At 39.4% G+C, this 18,693-nt stretch overlaps 2 protein-coding genes across 14 annotated transcripts in view; one reads left to right on the top strand and one right to left on the bottom strand.

The window, feature by feature from the left end:
• Nucleotides 1–6,950, bottom strand: part of PREPL (prolyl endopeptidase like) — a 62,888-nt gene extending 55,938 nt beyond the window's left edge. For 2 of the 10 annotated variants that reach the window (XM_082427734.1, XM_082427736.1), the window contains exons 1-2: nt 6,800–6,935; nt 4,978–5,124 (exon numbers count right to left, since the gene is read on the bottom strand). Coding sequence is in view for 4 of the 10 variants with exons in the window: in XM_082427728.1 (XP_082283854.1) it covers nt 4,978–5,196 (219 nt within the window). In the remaining 6 variants the exon portion in view is untranslated. Of the gene's footprint in view, nt 1–4,977; nt 5,511–6,799 lie in introns of all 10 variants that reach the window. The other 8 variants (XM_082427735.1, XM_082427729.1, XM_082427728.1 and 5 more) reach the window with 7 other exon arrangements.
• A 330-nt stretch (nt 6,951–7,280) lies between these two features.
• CAMKMT (calmodulin-lysine N-methyltransferase) overlaps nt 7,281–18,693 on the top strand; it is a 410,166-nt gene continuing 398,753 nt past the window's right edge. For all 4 annotated transcript variants that reach the window (XR_014254294.1, XM_082427852.1, XM_082427850.1 and 1 more), the window contains exon 1: nt 7,281–7,563. Coding sequence is in view for 3 of the 4 variants with exons in the window: in XM_082427852.1 (XP_082283978.1) it covers nt 7,426–7,563 (138 nt within the window). In the remaining variant the exon portion in view is untranslated. The remainder of the gene's footprint in view (nt 7,564–18,693) is intronic.

Below are 18,693 nucleotides of genomic sequence, written 5' to 3'. Positions count from 1 at the left end.
GATCCCACATGCCGTGGAGCAGCTGGGCCCGTGAGCCACAACTACTGAGCCTGAGCGTCTGGAGCCTCTGCTCCGCAACAAGAGAGGCCGCGATAGTGAGAGGCCCGCGCACCGCGATGAAGAGTGGCCCCCGCTCGCCGCAACTGGAGAAAGCCCTCACACAGAAACGAAGACCCAACACAGCCAAAAATAAACATAATAAATAAATAATAAATACAAATTAAAAAAAAAAAAAAAAAGAATGAAATTGGAACACTCCCTAACACCATATACAAAAATAAACTCAAAATTGATAAGAGACGAAAATGTAAGACTGGGCACTATAAAACTCTTAGAGGAAAACATAGGAAGAACACTCTTTGACATAAATCACAGCAAGGTCTTTTTTGATCCACCTCCTAGAGTAATGGAAATAAAAACAAAAATAAACAAATGGGACCTAGTGAAACTTAAAAGCTTTCGCGCAGCAAAGGAAACCATAAACAAGACGAAAAGACAACCCTCAAAAAGGGAGAAAATATTTGCAAATGAATCAATGGACAAAGGATTAATCTCCAAAATATATAAACAGCTCATGCAGCTCAATATTAAAAAAACGAACAACCCAATCCAAAAATGGGCAGAAGACCTAAATAGACATTTCTCCAAAGAAGACATATAGATGGCTAAGAGGTACATGAAAAGCTGCTCAACATCACTAATTGTTAGAGGAATGCAAATCAAAACTACAATGAGGTATCACCTCACACTGGTTAGAATGGGTATCATCAGAAAATCTACAAACAACAAATGCTGGAGAGGGTGTGGAGAAAGGGAACCCTCTTGCACTGTTGGTGGGAATGTAAATTGATACAGCTACTATGGAGAACAGTATGGAGGTTCCTTAAAAAACTAAAAATAGAATTACCATATGACCCAGCAATCCCACTACTGAGCATATACCCAGAGAAAACCATAATTCAAAAAGACACATGCACCCCAATGTTCATTGCAGCACCATTTACAATAGCCAGGTCATGGACGCAACCTAAATGCCCATCGACAGACGAATGGATAAAGAAGATGTGGTACACGGCTTCCCTGGTGGCGCAGTGGTTGAGAATCTGCCTGCCAAAGCAGGGGACATGGGTTCGAGCCCTGGTCTGGGAGGATCCCACATGCTGCGGAGCAACTAGGCCCATGAGCCACAACTACTGAGCCTGCGCATCTGAAGCTTGTGCTCCGCAACATGAGAGGCCGCGACAGTGAGAGGCCCGTGCACCGCGATGAAGAGTGGCCCCCGCCTGCCGCAACTAGAGAAAGCCCTCCCACAGAAATGAAGACCCAACACAGCCAAAAATAAATAAATAAATAAATAAATAAAATAAAAAATGTAACCATCAAAAAAAAAAAAGATGTGGTACATATATACAATGGAATATTACTCAGCCATAAAAAGGAACGAAATTGGGTCATTTGTAGAGACGTGGATGCATCTAGAGACTGTCATACAGAATGAAGCAAGTCAGAAAGAGAAAAACAAATATCGTATATTAACGCATATATGTGGAACCTAGAAAATGGTACAGATGAACTGGTTTGCAGAGCAGAAATTGAGACACAGATGTAGAGAACAAACGTATGGACACCAAGGGGGGAAAGCGGTGGGGGTGGGGGGTGGTGGTGGGATGAATTGGGAGATTGGGATTGACATGTATACACTGATGCGTATAAAACGGATGACTAATAAGAACGTGCTGTATAAAAAAATAAAAAAAAATAAAAAAAAAGAAGTGGTAGCTACAATGCAGTCCCACTCTGTGAACTATTATTAAAAAAAAAACAAACACACACCTATTTTGAGAGTACAATTTTTCTTTTCTTTCTGGCTTTCCTGAGTTTTCCTTCTTTCCTGATGATGTTTTGAACCTGTCAGAACCAGTGATCCCACAAATCACAGATCAGTAGTGCCAGTGAAGGAGGTATCTGTCAACCTATCTTAGAAACTACTGTAAGAATTGCTCATCTATATTGCAGAGAGTCAATGAACAAATGTTTAAACATTTTCTTTTCCTTACTTGGTTTTCCTTTTGTGTATCATTCAATTTATCATGATCAAAGATTTTAGGAATTATTTTTGTAGGCAGAGCAGAATAGGATGATGTGAAAGATAAAGAAATGTGGTGTCTGGTTTGATGCTAGTCTTTGAATATTACTATGCATGAGCATAATGGAATAAGTTCCTCTTGCCATGTGGCTAATGCAAAATGGAAAGTCAAGGTATCTGCCAGTAAGAACTTCAGAACTAAATGAATTCAATGAGGTTTAGGTCAGCAACATTTGATCACAAACATGTCTAGTTCCTAAATGCAGGTCCACTGTCACTGGCAGACTGGGAATTTCAGAATTACTTGAGGAACTTAAAACAAAAAAAGAGATCCCTAGGCCTCAGCCATTAGGGATTCTGATCCAGCAGATGTGGGGTGAGATCCAGGAATTTGCATTTCTAAAAAGTTCCCCAGGATTTCTGATACACAGCCTGACTGCAGGAGTTGGTACTAGAGTCCCAAACTTATAGATGACAATTTGTTGGTAAGGTAACAAGGTAGAGATCTAAAATCATGAAATTTTAGCATTTGGAGGACTTTTAGAGAACACCAAGTTGAAACTCCCCCCTTTATTTCCAGTCAGAAGGAGTCCTGACTAGTTCACAGACACACCAGTGATGGCTAGATCTCTTGCTTTCTGGCATTTCTATGATATTACACAGGCTGCCCTCTCTTACTCTTTAGTTAACTTATAAGTCTTTAAGTAAATATATTTTAATTTGTCTACAGGCACTAATTATTTTTCTACTTTGTTGTTCCCATTAGAGTGGACAAAGTTGGAACTGACTGGATGTTTACTTAAGTGTGCATTCTTGCCTACAGGTCTCTTCACAGCTTCCTCAGATCCCAGAGATCGTAAAGGACAGAGACCACGGTTTTTAGATCATATCATGTCTCACAGAAGGAATGGTTGATATATGACATGTGAAAGCAGGACCACTACCAGGTGAAAGAATTACTAATAAAGCTCCTTTTCTTGGAGTCACTGAATCAGGTTAAAGCTTCCAGGTGACAGGATTCCATGAAAGAGAACTGAAAAGTTGCTTCAGGGACAAATGGAGGGAAAAAATAGTCAAACTCCTGCACAGGGTGTGAGCTAATCTCACAGCTGTCACTCTGATGTTAATTCCTGCCTACTATTTATAAACTAAGACTTAAGATAAAAGTACAAGATGACAAAATGTTCTAAACACAATTCAAAGTAAAAAGATCTAAATGCTAAAATGTGTCCAATAGGTAAAATTTTAAAGTTTATCTTTCTAAAGTAGGACCCGTGTGCAAATACACACACACAGAAAATAAAAATGAAATAAAAGACATAAAAAATTTGAGTGAGTACAGAAAGATAGTGCTAAACTAAGATGTTATAAAAAGAAAAATTTGAATGGCTGAAGTGTAAAGAGTAAAGTAAAAGTCTACGACTAACAGATAAAAAGTTGAAAGCAAACAACAACAAAACTCCCCCCAAACTCCCCATAACACATAAGTATGAGCTACGAAAAGAGCAAAAATTAAATTAAAAACCAGAAGAATTGAGAATATTAAAAATATCATTTTTATAAACAGATGAAGCTGCTCAAGTGTCTATCAACAGATGAATGGATAAACAAAATGTGGTATACACATATAATGGAATATTATTCAGCCACTAAAAGGAACAAATTTCCCAGATATGCTACAATATGAATGAACCTTGAAAACATTATGCTAAGTGAAATAAGCCAAACACAAAAGGATAAATATTATATAATTCCACTTGTGTGAATTATCTAGAATAGGGAAATTCATAGAGACAGAAAGTAGATTAAAGGTTTCCAGGGGCTCAGGAAAGCAGCAGTGGAGAGTTCTTGCTTAATGGGTGTACTTTTTTCAGGTGAGGACAGGGTTTTGCAAATAGTGGTAACAGCTGTACAACACTGTGATGTAATTAATGCCACTGAATTATACACTTAAAAATGGTTAAAGTGGAAAATTTTGTTACATATATTTTACTACAATAAAAAATAAGCCAAAACAGACTAAAAATATTAGTATGTAACAAAACACTTAAAACCAGAAATTAAGATATTAACATAACAAAATACGTTAAATATTGCAAGAATATCACCCCTAAACACAACTTAAGGAACCTAAGGAACATAGCAAGTATGAGGTAGGGGAGGGGTGTCAAAGAGCAGCATAAATAGCTTAATCTCAAATAATTAGGATGCACATATAATTTACTATCCTAACCAAGACACTTCTGAGAGGAAAGGGGACACTATTAATAATAACATAGGGAAAATATGTGTAGACTGAGACTGTCGGAGGCAACCCAGGATATGTGGTCATTCTACATACAAGGGCAACAGGTCCTCAAGGTTGAGGCCATGCCCACGGCTTGGGGTCTGGCCAGAGTACAATGGTCTGAAAGCATCTTCCTGAAGGACACAAGTGGTATAAAATGCAAATCGTTTTTTCATTTTTTTTTTTTTTTTTTTTTTTACAGAGAAGTAACACAATTACATGGTCTTTACTGAAGTTTCCTAATTTGGGATTCATAAAACAATCAGCATATTATTAGATTTTTATTAAGAGCTATTATATTAGTCTAGGAATTTTAGAAAGCCAAATTATACTTTGAATTGCACTGGTAGGCACAATAAGGAGTTCTTAAGGTGAATCATTTTTTATAAATTTACATTTTTATATATTACATTAGAGCTCTATAAATATATATGTATATATTCTTTTATACTTATATATGACTACAGACAATTAAGCCTGAATATTTAAAAAATCAAACCAGAATTACTGAGAAAATGAGTAACTGATATCCAACCCATTCTTTATTTTTAAACTAAAATTAATCTTAAAGGCCTACACATAGGTTAACTTAAACAGTCCATACCTTACATGAGAAGTTCCGACTCGGGATGTTTCTTGCTAACTCTGATATCCTGGGTTTATTCTGCAGACACTTGGTTAGGTGATATTTTTTCAATTTTATTCTATTGTAATAATGATCAGCGAAGTTACAGTGATTCACGTGCTGTTTCTGCATGCATTTCCAAAGGTGAGGAATACTATACTTCAAAGCCTGGAGAAATAATTTGCTCTTCTGCTGCATGATATCAAAGTCCCTGGTTTATGCTCCCTTTGGGGCTGCCAGCACATGAATGATTTTCATAGGAATTATATAGTAGTGGGTTCTCAGAGCATCTAAGATCTGCAGTTCTTATCCCTCCCCTTTGGGGCCGTGTACCCCTCCGGTTACAAATAACCGCAGACAGCTGATAACTCAAAGTATCTGAAAACTTGTAAAAGTTAAAGTTTAATTCAAATCACACTTCTTGGCAGATGTGACATAAATATCTCATTTGTAAAGTCAATCCTGTCAGGCTCAGACTATGCAGCACTGATTCTGGTACACACATGGGCAAACTAAAACAAACAGAAAACAAAAAAACAAAATAAAAATTTGCAAATAAATACACAGACTTAATGGAGGCATCTCAGGAACTCTGAGGGCTTTTAAAGGCAAAACGGCTTTGATTTCACATAATTCAGAACTTATCTTTGGTTTGTATGTGGAGGATAAACTGGAAAAGTCCAATTACTTAATAAAGGTAGAGGAGAAGGGATTAGTATTTATTGAGTGTTTGCTTCGTGCCACATGCTTTTAAATACTTCATCTAATTTAAACTTCTTAGGGACCTGATAGAGTAGCTATTATGATGTTGACCTTACAGGTGAGCAAACTGTGGCTCAGGAAGGTTTAAGCAACTACCCCAGGTCACCTGAACAGTAAGTAGTAGAGCAGTAAGTCTGTCTGGACATAACAACAACTGGACTTTAATGTCAAAAAGCTGTTTAGCTCTTTAGTTGAAAAAAACAAAAAGCACTTCAGGACGCACACATGAAATGTGACGCCATCTGTTTTCTGTTGGGAAGCTGGTGCTTATTAACCTATCAAGGTAAGTAAGGCTAGTTAGTAGTTAAGTCAGAGAAACCTGGGTTCAGGTCTTCATTCCTGCACTTACCACCTGTGCTTAGTTTCATCATCTGCAAAACAGAGATAATGACCCCACTTACTCTATGAAGTAGCTGTTCTAACAGTGAGACAATTTATGTTAAAATCTTAATGAAGTGCCTGGCACGCAGTAACCACTCAATAGACGGTGGCTACTATTTTTAGGGCAGGAAAAATCTAGGTATGTTGCACACTGTTGAATGTCATCATGGAAGTCTTCCACAAATTGCTCCTCGGTATCAAAGGTATTATACAATACTGCGTCAGCTTTACCACACCTCGGATCCGCTACGACGCCCCTGCCCCTCTTAACCTCTTTCTATGTCGCAGCAAAATAACGGGGGAGTGGGGATAGGGGATGTGCAGATGACACCAGCAAAAACAAACAAAGTAAAATAAGAGAAAATAAAGACCCTAAATCACTACATCCGTGCCCGCAGCCTCCATCCATCCATCTTTCACCCACAGGGAGAAGACAGTAGGCAAGGCTAGGGATAGGGGTAGGGTAGACGAATGGGTGTTCCTGGGAGAACCTATTCGTTTTCCCTGTGCATCCGAGCGTGAGAGGTAGCGGTACCATGTGCCACGCAGTGAAGGGACATCGGTCAAAAAGCTAGGACCAAGGGACTGAGGGATGGTTGGGTGGGGGTGAGGACGGGGTGAAGGGAAGAGACTCCCAGCCTACGCCCCCCATACGTACGCAAATTGAAAGTCAGTCTGGCTCTAGACACCGAAACGAGTGAAGGCAGGCCGGAGAACCCGAAGCTCTCAGGAAGGAGCGCAGCTACCACCTCAGGCGCAGTCAGCCGAAGTGTGCGTTCTGCAGCTAGCAGAACGACAGCCTACCCAGAGCCGCCCGGAGCTGGTTTGCAGCACGCCGTCTACGTAACCTCCGTCTGGCACGAGCACTAAGTGGATTCCGCCATCTTTATTGTGGTCAGGAATGGTTTTTTTAATTCCTCCTGGGTTCATTAACGCTCAAAGATATAAGCCTTTTGGTTCTTTGCTAGTCTTCAGAGCTCGAGATGAAACAGGAGAGAAGGGAACCAAAGGGGGCGGTGTCGCACTAGGTCTGCCACAGTTCCGTCACCCTCTGGTCTGCCCTCACTCAAGATGGCCACCAGCAAAATGGTGCAGTGGCGAGAGCCGCGCTGCCCTGGTTGCTAAGGAGACGCGACTACCGGAAATGCGGAATTCGGGGAGAGCGCGCGCTAGGGCAGTGGGAGTGAGGCCTGGCGTCACAGATCCTGACAGGGAAGAAGTAGGCAGGTCCTGGCAGGGGGGAGCTGTGGCGGCGGTATCTCGGGTATAGCCAGCTCCAGCCGGATGGAGTCTCGAGTCGCGGACGCCGGGGCCGGCCAGGCTGAGCGCTCAGCGGGCGAGGGCCGGACAAGCAGCGGCGCCGCTCAGGGACCCGCAGTCTCGGCGCCCTTGGGTGCTGCCCGGTGGAAGCTCCTGCGGCAGGTAAGGTAGAGCCCTCTCGACTCACCTTTGCCTTTGGCCACTCCCCTCGCAAGCGACAGGCAGCTACTCTCCCCTTGGCAGCTCGGGGAGTTCCCTCACAGTTTTGCCGGGAGCCTCCTGAGAAGCGCCCCCTTGGTTCACCTAAGGGTCGCGCCAAAAGGAGGTATCAGGTGGCATTGGGCAGGGAGGGGGCAGCCGAGGCTGAGTCCTGGGAAACTCAGATCGAAGGAGAAGATCCCTTTCTAGACATTAGTCTGCATCTGAGGGACTTTCCTCCTTGCTCGCCAGTAGGGTCGGTGGGACCGCCGCTCCCCAGTCCATACTGTTCTTCTTTCCTGCTTCTGTTTTACTTTCTTCCCCTGGTTTCTTCCCCTTGCTTCTTTTTTTTTTTTTTAACTTTTTTTAAACATCTTTATTGGAGTATAATTGCTTTACAATGGTGTGTTAAACATTTATTTTTTATTATTATCTCATATACTTAAGTCTAGTTATTAGTAATAGTATTACAATAATGTTATAATAATAGCATCACTAAGACAGTCAATTTGGTATCTTTGTACTAGTTGTAAAAATTAATTATTCTTAATCCTCAAACTATTATATTTCTTAAATAAGGAAATTATTCTTCTCAGATAGTCAACTTGAAGAATTTATGTCTTACATCTCAGCTATGATATTTTAAGGATTCCATAGTATTTGTAGATATACTGAACTACTAGCTAAATCCCTCTATCAGAAATCTTTGGTTTCAAGTAATAGGAATCACAGCTTAAACTGATTTCAGTATATTTAAGTTTTAAAGGAGTAGGAGGAGGCATGAAATACATTGATTTATAATACAACTACTTCCCCTTGCTTCTTAACTCCTAGCCTGGTTCTAGCTCCAAATCTGGCCCCTCTCTTGGGGATCAGCGTGGTTGACTGTGTTGGGACAGTGACGTTGCACGTGTTGCTTCGGTTTCTTCCGTGGAGCGGAGAGCGAAGGGAGTTGCAAGAGCTGCCCCCGCGGCCTCCCGCTTCGCTTTCACGCGAAAGTTACATGTTTATCTTACGGTTTGAAGCGATCAGAGAGATTCTCGGTGTCTAAGTATGTTGATTTGTTTACTGGCGGTTATCTTTTAGCACTTCAAAGTTGCTGCTGTTGCTGGTAACTTCAGTCGTGTGCAGGTTTGAAGATTTTCTGATTTGACGACACTGACGCTCTTTCCAAACTGCGTGAAGTGAAATCTGTTTATTGTTTACACCCCAGTGTTATGCTTCTGCCTGGGGTTTCCTGCTGAACACTTTATTCAACAGGACATTTTCCATTTCTGACTTATATTTCGAGAAGAGTTTCTCAGCTATTGCCAGGTTACTTGAGATTGTGCTTTTTGTATTGTGGGGGTTACTTTGTTTGCAATTGTCTTGAGTCACCTTTTCATACAGTGGCCTTCCAGTGCTGTCATGACACAACTCAAAGATCATTTGTTTGCTGATGCATTGAAAGCCTTTGCAGAGCATTAATGATCTGGTTTTGCAATTAATGTTACAAATGGTATTAGAGGATAATAAAATGCAAGTCCTCGTAGATCATTATCTATAGGAAATTTCTATAGTGAACTAAACATCAGCTAAATTTAAAGTATCAGAATAGTAAATTAGGGCCTTAAAATGATCAATCAAATCTTATCGTGACGACTTCAGTGATTCCTAGTAAAAATTCTAGTTGACCATCACTTATATTCATTCTGAATTGCTGTCTACATTAGAATAAGGATAAGTTTCAGCTATGGCTGCCATTTGAACTCCTCACATGCTTTGAAGTTTAATGTTTTGGTATGCATGTGCCCTCTGCTTAGAGTCTTTCTACTTCTCAACGTGATGAATGACTGTTCATCCTTCAGACCTCTCTTTCAATCTCCTCTTACGTGAAGGCTCTGCTGACTCCTCTGGCTGAGTTAGACCTTTAGCTCACTATATGGGTGAACCTCATATCCCGTTATTTTATGATCATTTGATCAGAGTCCAAGTTTCTCACTAGAATAGGAATTCTTCCTGGGAAAAGGTGATATTTTATTAATCTCCATCTTCTGCACAGGCTCTGGCTAGTTGATTTTTAGTAGATACTGTTACATGTTGTGGAAAGCCTGGGTAAGGACAGTCTTTAAGTGGCCCACAGCATCTCATCCTCAGCGTATTGTATCAGTAAGTAACAAATAACTACACCATCACAACTGCATTCAACAGTGAGCATTTATTCTGTTTGTGGGCCACCTGGGAGTTGACTGACATAGGCTGTGATCAGCTGAGTGGCTCTATGCTGCATGCTTGGTCCACATGCCTCTAAATCTGGGCTGACATGTTCTCATGGTGACGACAGGTATAAGAGAGCAAAAGCAACCACTGAAACACATTTTAAGCACCTACTAATATCCTGTTGGCCAAAGTAAGATACTTAGCCAAGCCTAAAGTTAGGGGGCAGAGAAGTATGTTTTTTTCTTTGAGGGAGCAGGGGAGAAAGTGAATATTTTTCTATAATAATCGAATCTTCCATGTATTTTAAACATTTGCAGACTCTTAGTAAATATGTTTTAAATGAATGGACCATTTGCATCTTGTTAGCATCCAACTGGAAAACTGAGGAATCTAAACAATGCTAGAGATACGCAATTCTTTTTCTCTCTCTTATGTGACATCTTCATGACATCTGCTATGTCTCCTTGTTTTCTCCCTCACAATTCTGTCTTTCCAGTAGGGCTCCAGTGCTATCTCATGGCCCTTCACCTTGACTGTTCAATATTTTCTATGTTTTATAATTAACATTTTTGAGAGAAAACCTGGTTGACCTAGTTCATCATTTGATACTAGGTCACATCGCTCCTGGGTGGCCTCAGCCTGCAGTGGCTTGAAGCAGGATTTTGGTTCATGGCCAGAGATTGAGGTTGGGCCGTGGCAGTGAGAGTGCTGAATCTTAGCCACTAGACCACAAGGGACCAGTGGCCAGTGACAAGGTCCTGGCCCATCAGCTGTTGTAGAAGTGAATTTCCACATAGAGACGGAAAGTAGTGAAACAAGTGTTTATTAGGAGGAGAAGAGTACCTGTGGATAGACACATGGGCGAGCTCAGAGAGAGAGTTGTGTCCTCGTGGTAGTTTGAATCACTTTTATGGGGCATTTCTTCTGGGTTTCCTTTGGCCAATCATCTTGCTTTGCCTGGTTCTGAGTCCATATCAGTATATCTCAGGGTCCTCCCATGTGTGTGTGCGTGCACCTCTTAGCCAAGATGGATTCCAGCGAAGAGGCGTATGGGTAGGATGGCATCACGTACTATGGGGTAGCACCCCCTCCCTTTTTGACCTTCAGGGAGCCTTTCTGTGCATGTGTAGTGGAGAAGGTCTCCTTGACTTCAAGAATGAGGAATATGTGGTCTTTTATCTCTTATCTGGGCAGGGCTTAGCTCTTCTCCCTCCTGCTATTTTGGAGTATCTGTCCACAGGGGATGAACTCCGGCTGCTCACCCTGGGGCCCATCTGTCTCCTGCCTCAACATGGTAAATTGCTGACTTTTGAGTCTAGTGCCCACTTTAATCACATGAGGTCTGAAAGTCTATGGATCAATATCAATAGAGGCTGTGGATATTCTGTAATATTTTTCTCTTTGTTGTGTCTCATTACCTGATGGCAAAGATTGCTGTTGGCAACTTCATCATCCACCCAGCTAGTGATCCAGAAGAAATAACCCTTTTCCCCAACACCCAAATCATCTCCTCCAAAGAACTCTAAGAGGCGAAGTTTGCACCAACTGCTGTGTCTAGGAGACTAGTGCACTTTGGCCTGGGTCATGAGCCCACCCTGTGGCAGGGAAAATAACAACCCTACCATTATTGCATAGAGAGAGGGAGGGGCATTTCCCAAGGGGAAGGGATGTAGAGCAGATGAAAAAGTAGCAAATGACCATTACATGCTTACACACATCTCACAACCACCTGCAGAATGAATAATGGGGCCTAGAGGTCTGAATACTTGGTTGAAGAATCCGATTAATGGAATATTTCACAGTACAATTTATTTTTATTTTTTTAATTAAAAAAAAATTTATTTTTAAAATTTTTTGGCTGTGCCTCGCGACGTGTGGGATCTTAGTTCCCCAACCAGGGATCGAACCTGTGCCCCCTGCATTGGAAGCGCAGAGTCTTAACCACTGGACCGCCAGGGAATTCCCTCACAGTACAATTTAAATTAAAGCAGGATGACATATGTTTGAGACTGTCAGTGCAGAAAGAGACAGCATGATTTCTGGAATAGAATTTCATACAATTGACTTTAGTCCCAGATCTACCCTTAACTGTATGATGGTGAGCACCCTCTTTGGACCTCAGTTTTCTCATCTGTAAATGAGAGAGTGGGACTAGATTTCTTTAAGACCTTCTTCCTAATAATTATTATTTCATTAGTTTTTGTAATATTTAATTCATGACAATACCAACAGGTGGTATAAAAAAGCTTGTGAAGAAGGACAGTTAACTTGGCAAGCAACTCAACAGGGAAGGGCAGGAATAGTGCACTGGCACTGTTCAGTTCACATGGCCCAGTCTGAATATTTAATAGAGGGAATGGAGAGTGTCTGTTAATCCAGAGAGTCAGTTACTAGAGATGTCCTGTATTTTGTGCTCTTTTTAGGCCTTCTGATTCCACTGTAGAAAATGACAAACAGACACCAAGAGATCATGTCTTAAGAATGGTTGTGTGATGTGCTTGTAGATCTTGCGCTGAGGATTGTGGTTTAGATCCCTACATAAGTGAAGAATTAAGGGATGGACTCTTCATTGGTTTCTACTGGCATCACTTGGATCACTTTCTGCAGCAGGGGCTGAGCAAGGTCATTCGTGCTCTTTCACTCCTTTTTTTTTTTTGCATAGAGAATTATTTGCTGCCAACATGTTATACCTCATTGCATTTATAAGGGTTTTTTCACATTGTTGAAGTTAAACTGACATTTCAATTGATTATAGACCTTTATATTGCTATAGTCACAGATGGCATGGATTTTTGTGTACTCTGCAGAACACACTTTAACCTTAAGCATCTACATGTAATGCTCATCCCTGACCCCCGCTGTTCAAACCTTGTTGACATATACGTCAGTGATTGGAGGAGATTTTCTTTTTTATGTCTCTGATTTATTAAGATTAATAATTGGTTTCATTGCATTCCTTAAAAATATTTAGGATTGTGTTTTAGGTTAAAAAGGTGAATGTGAATGTTTTCTTGAATTAGAAGTATGTAGCTTATCAGTCTAAAAATATTCCACCAATAATTATTTTGAATGAAATGAACTTTTAACTGTGCAGTAAAGAAACTAAAATGTTTAGAAGGCTCTAGATGGGAAAGCATTTCTCTTTTTTTTTTGAATTTTATGTTTTGTGTATTGGGTTGGTCAAAATGTTCGTTCAAGTTTTTCCATAAGATGTTACAAAAAAACCCCAAAGGAACTCTTTGGCCAACCCAATATTTTCCACAATTTAAAAAATTTTAAAAGCATAAACTTTCTAGAGCAGTGAGTTTTGAGTGGGGTTTGGAAATTTACATATTTTAACAATTGCGGCAGATAAACATCTTTTCATGCTTATTTGCCATCTGTATATCACTTCAATGAAATGTCTCTTCATGTCTTTTGTCCATTTTCTTTTTTTTTTAAAGGTGAACATATATTTATATTTGTAAATGTAAAAGAGAGAAAAACTAACATAGTATTGACATTTTAAACATTTTATCAAGAAGGCACTTTTTTTTTTATACAGCAGGCTCTTATTAGTCATCAATTTTATACACATCAGTGTATACATGTCAATCCCAATCACCCAATTCATTCCACCACCACCACCCGCCCCCCCGCCGCTTTCCCCCCTTGGTGTCCATACGTTTGTTCTCTACATCTGTGTCTCAATTTCTGCTCTGCGAACCGGCTCATCTGTACCGTTTTTCTAGGTTCCACATATATGCGTTAATATAGGATATTTGTTTTTCTCTTTCTGACTTACTTCACTCTGTATGACAGTCTCTAGATCCATCCACGTCTCAGCAAGTGACCCAGTTCCGTTCCTTCTTATGGCTGAGTAATATTCCATTGTATATATGTACCACATCTTCTTTATCCATTCGCCCATCTGTCGATGGGCATTTAGGTTGCTTCCATGACCCGGCTATTGTAAATACTGCTTCAGTGAACATTGGGGTGCATGCGTCTTTTTGAATTATGGTTTTCTCTGGGTATATGCCCAGTAGTGGGATTGCTGGGTCATATGGTAATTCTATTTTTAGTTTTTTAAGGAACCTCCATACTGTTCTCCACAGTGGCTGTATCAATTTACATTCGCACCAACAGTGCAAGAGGGTTCCCTTTTCTCCACAGCCTCTCCAGCATTTGTTGTTTGTAGATTTTCTGGTGATACCCATTCTAACCAGTGTGAGGTGATACCTCATTGTAGTTATGATTTGCATTTCTCTAATAATTAGTGATGTTGAGCATCTTTTCATGTGCTTCTTGGCCATCTGTATGTCTTCTTTGGAGAAATGTCTATTTAGGTCCTCTGCCCATTTTTGGATTGGGTTGTTTGTTTTTTTAATATTGAGCTGCATGAGCTGTTTATATATTTTGGAGATTAATCCTTTGTCCATTGATTCGTTTGCAAATATTTTCTCCCATTCTGAGGGTTGTCTTTTCGTCTTGTTTATGGTTTCCTTTGCTGTGCGAAAGCTTTGAAGTTTCACTAGGTCCCATTTGTTTATTTTTGTTTTTATTTCCATTACTCTAGGAGGTGGATCAAAAAATATCTTGCTGTGATTTATGTCAAAGAGTGTTCTTCCTATGTTTTCCTCTAAGAGTTTTATAGTGTCTGGTCTTACATTTAGGTCTCTAATTCTTTTTGAGTTTATTTTTGTGTATGGTGTTAGGGAGTTTTCCAATTTCATTCTTTTACCTGTACCTGTGCAGTTTCCCCAGCACCACTTATTGAAGAGACTGTCTTTTCTCCATTGTATATCCTTGCCTGCTTTGTCATAGATTAGTTGACCATAGGTGCGTGGGTTTATCTCTGGGCTTTCAGTCTTGTTCCATTCAGCTATGTTTCTGTTTTTGTGCCAGTACCATGTTGTCTTGATTACTGTAGCTTTGTAGTATAGTTTGCAGTCAGGGAGTCTGATTCCTCCAGCTCCGTTTTTTTCCCTCAAGACTGCTTTGGCTATTCGGGGTCTTTTTGTCTCCATACAAATTTTAAGATTTTTTGTTCCAGTTCCGTAAAAAATGCTGTTGGTAATTTGATAGGGATTGCATTGACTCTGTAGATTGCTATGGGTAGTATAGTCATTTTCACAATATTGATTCTTCCAACCAAGACCATGGTATATCTCTCCATCTGTTGGTATCATGTTTAATTTCTTTCATCAGTGTCTTATAGTTTTCTGCATACAGGTCTTTTGTCTCCCTAGGTAGGTTTATTCCTAGGTATTTTATTCTTTTTGTTGCAATGGTAAATGGGAGTGTTTCCATAATTTCTCTTTCAGATTTTTCATCATTAGTGTATAGGAATGCAAGAGATTTCTGTGCATTAATTTTGTATCCTGCAGCTTTACCAAATTCATTGATTAGCTCTAGTAGTTTTCTGGTGGCATCTTTAGGATTCTCTATGTATAGTATCATGTCATCTGCAAACGGTGACAGTTTTACTTCTTTTCCAATTTGCATTCCTTTTATTTCTTTTTCTTCTCTGATTGCCGTGGGTTGGACTTCCAAAACTATGTTGAATAATAGTGGTGAGAGTGGACATCCTTGTCTTGTTCCTGATCTTGGAGGAAATGCTTGCAGTTTTTCACCATTGAGAATGATGTTTGCTGTGGGTTTGTCATATATGGCCTTTATTATGTTGAGGCAGTTTCCCTCTATGCCCACTTTCTGGAGAGTTTTTATCATAAATGAGTGTTGAATTTTGTTAAAAGCTTTTTCTGCATCTATTGAGATGATCATATGGTTTTTCTTCTTCAGTTTGTTAATGTGGTGTATCACATTGATTGATTTGTGTATATTGAAGAATCCTTGCATCCCTGGGTTAAATCCCACTTTATCATGGTGTATGATCCTTTTAATATGTTGTTGGATTCTGTTTGCTAGTATTTTGTTGAGGATTTTTGCATCTATATTCATCAGTGATATTGGTCTGTAATTTTCTGTTTTTGTAGTATCTTTGTCTGGTTTTGGTATCAGGGTGATTGTGGCCTCGTAGAATGAGTTTGGGAGTGTTCCTTCCTCTGTAATTTTTTGGAGGAGTTTGAGAAGGATGAGTGTTAGCTCTTCTCTAAATGTTTGATAGAATTCACCTGTGAAGCCCTCTGGTCCTGGACTTTTGTATGTTGGAAGATTTTTAATCACAGTTTCAATTTCATTACTTGTGATTGATCTGTTCATATTTTCTATTTCTTCCTGGTTCAGTCTTGGAAGGTTATACGTTTGTAAGAATTTGTCCATTTTTTCCAGGTTGTCCATTTTATTGGCATAGAGTTGCTTGTAATAGTCTCTTAGGATGCTTTGTATTTCTGCGGTGTCTGTTGTAACTTCTCCTTTTTCATTTCTAATTTTGTTGATTTGAGTCCTCTCCCTCTTTTTCTTGATGAGTCTGGCTAATGCTTTATGAATTTTGTTTATCTTCTCAAAGAACCAGCTTTTAGTTTTATTGATCTTTGCTATTGCTTTCTTTGTTTGTATTTCATTTATTTCTGCTCTGATCTTTATGATTTCTTTCCTTCTGCTAACTTTGGGTTTTGTTTGTTCTTCTTTCTGTAGTTCCTTTAGGTGTAAGGTTAGATTGTTTATTTGAGATGTTTGTTATTTCTTGAGGTAGGATTGTATTGCTGTAAACTTCCCTCTTAGAACTGCTTTTGCTGCATCCCATAGGTTTTGGATTGTCGTGTTTTCATTGTCATTTGTCTCTAGGTATTTTTTGATTTCCTCTTTGATATCTTCAGTGATCTCTTGGTTATTTAGTAACGTATTGTTTAGCCTCCATGTGTTTGTGTTTTTTACGGTTTTTTCCTTGTAATTCATTTCTAATCTCATAGCATTGTTGTCAGAAAAGATGCTTGATATGATTTCAATTTTCTTAAATTTACTGAGGCTTGATTTGTGACCCAGGATGTGCTCTATCCTGGAGAATGTTCTGTGCGCCCTTGAGAAGAAAGTGTAATCTGCTGTTTTTGGATGGAATGTCCTATAAATATCAGTTAAATTTATTTGTTCTATTGTGTCATTTAAAGCTTCTCTTTCGTTATTTATTTTCATTTTGGATGATCTGACCATTGGTGTAAGTGAGGTGTTAAAGTCCCCCACTATTATTGTGTTACTGTTGATTTCTTTTAGAGCTGTTAGCAGTTGCCTTATGTATTGAGGTGCTCCTATGTTGGGTGCAAATATAATTGGTATATCTTCTTCTTGGATTGATCCTTTGATCATTATGTAGTGTCCTTCCTTGTCTCTTGTAACATTCTTTATTTTAAAGTCTATTTTATCTGATATGAGTATTGCTACTCCAGCTTTCTTTTGATTTCCATTTGCATGGAATATCTTTTTCCATCCCCTCACTTTCAGTCTGTATGTGTCCCTAGGTCTGAAGTGGGTCTCTTATAGACAGCATATATGTGGGTCTTGTTTTTGTATCTATTCAGCAAGCCTGTGTCTTTTGGTTGGAGCATTTAATCCATTCATGTTTAAGGTGATTATCGATATGTATGTTCCTATGACCATTTTCTTAATTGTTTTCGGTTTGTTTTGTAGGTCCTTTTCTTCTCTTGTGTTTCCCACTTAGAGAAGTTCCTTTAGCATTTTTTGTAGAGCTGGTTTGGTGGTGCTGAATTCTCTTAGCTTTTGCTTGTCTGTAAAGCTTTTGATTTCTCCATTGAATCTGAATGAGATCCTTGCCGGGTAGAGTAATCTTGGTTGTAGGTTCTTCCCTTTCATCACTTTGTATATGTCTTGCCACTCCCTTCTGGCTTGTAGAGTTTCTGCTGAGAAATCAGCTGTTAACCTTATGGGAGTTCCCTTGTATGTTATTTGTTGTTTTTCCCTTGCTGCTTTCAATAATTTTTCTTTGTCTTTAATTTTGCCAATTTGATTACTGTGTGTCTCGGCATGTTTCTCCTTGGGTTTTATCCTGTATGGGAGTCTCTGTTCTTCCTGGACTTGGGTGGTATTTCCTTTCCCACGTTAGGGAAGTTTTCAACTATAATCTCTTCAAATATTTTCTCTGGCCCTTTCTCTCTCTCTTCTCCTTCTGGGACCTCTATAATGTGAATGTTGTTGCGTTTAATGTTGTCCCAGAGGTCTCTTAGGCTGTCTTCATTTCTTTTCATTCTTTTCTTTATTCTGTTCCACAGCAGTGAATTCCACCATTCTGTCTTCCAGGTCACTTACCCGTTCTTCTGCCTCAGTTATTCTGCTATTGATTCCTTCTAGTGTAGTTTTTGTTTCAGTTATTGTATTGTTCATCTCTGTTTGTTTGTTCTTTAATTCTTCTAGGTCTTTGTTAAACATTTCTTTCATGTTTTCGATCTTTGCCTGCATTCTTTTTCCGAGGCCCTGGATCATCTTCACTATCATTATTCTGAATTCTTTTTCTGGAAGGTTGCCTATCTCCACTTCATTTAGCTGTTTTTCTGGAGTTTTATCTTGTTCCTTCATCTGGTACATAGCCCTCTGCCTTTTTATCTTGTCTATCTTTCTGTGACTGTGGTTTTTGTTCCACAGGCTGCAGGGTTGTCCATTTGTCTTTTTAGACTCACAGAGCTGTGAAAGTTATTAGACTGTATTAATCAGTAGTCTTCCTAAGAGTAAATATAACAGTTTTCTAGAGGTTAAATACTTTAACCGCCATTTCTAAAATAATGCTGAATAATTTTATTTGGCTCATTTTTATTATTTAAATTAAGAGCAGAAATCTATGATTTATTTTCTTTTTTAAAAAATATTTATTTATTTATTTGGCTGCACCAGGTCTTAGTTGCGGCATGTGGGATCTTCCTTGCTGCTACAGGATCTTCATTGCGGCACATGGGATCTTTTTAGTTGCAGCACGCGGATCTTTAGTTGCCGCACGTGAACTCTTAG

Source organism: Balaenoptera physalus (genome assembly GCF_965194825.1).
Source record: "Balaenoptera physalus genome assembly, chromosome: 15".
Taxonomy (NCBI): Eukaryota; Metazoa; Chordata; class Mammalia; order Artiodactyla; family Balaenopteridae; genus Balaenoptera; species Balaenoptera physalus.
This window is presented reverse-complemented; position numbering and strand designations above follow the sequence as displayed.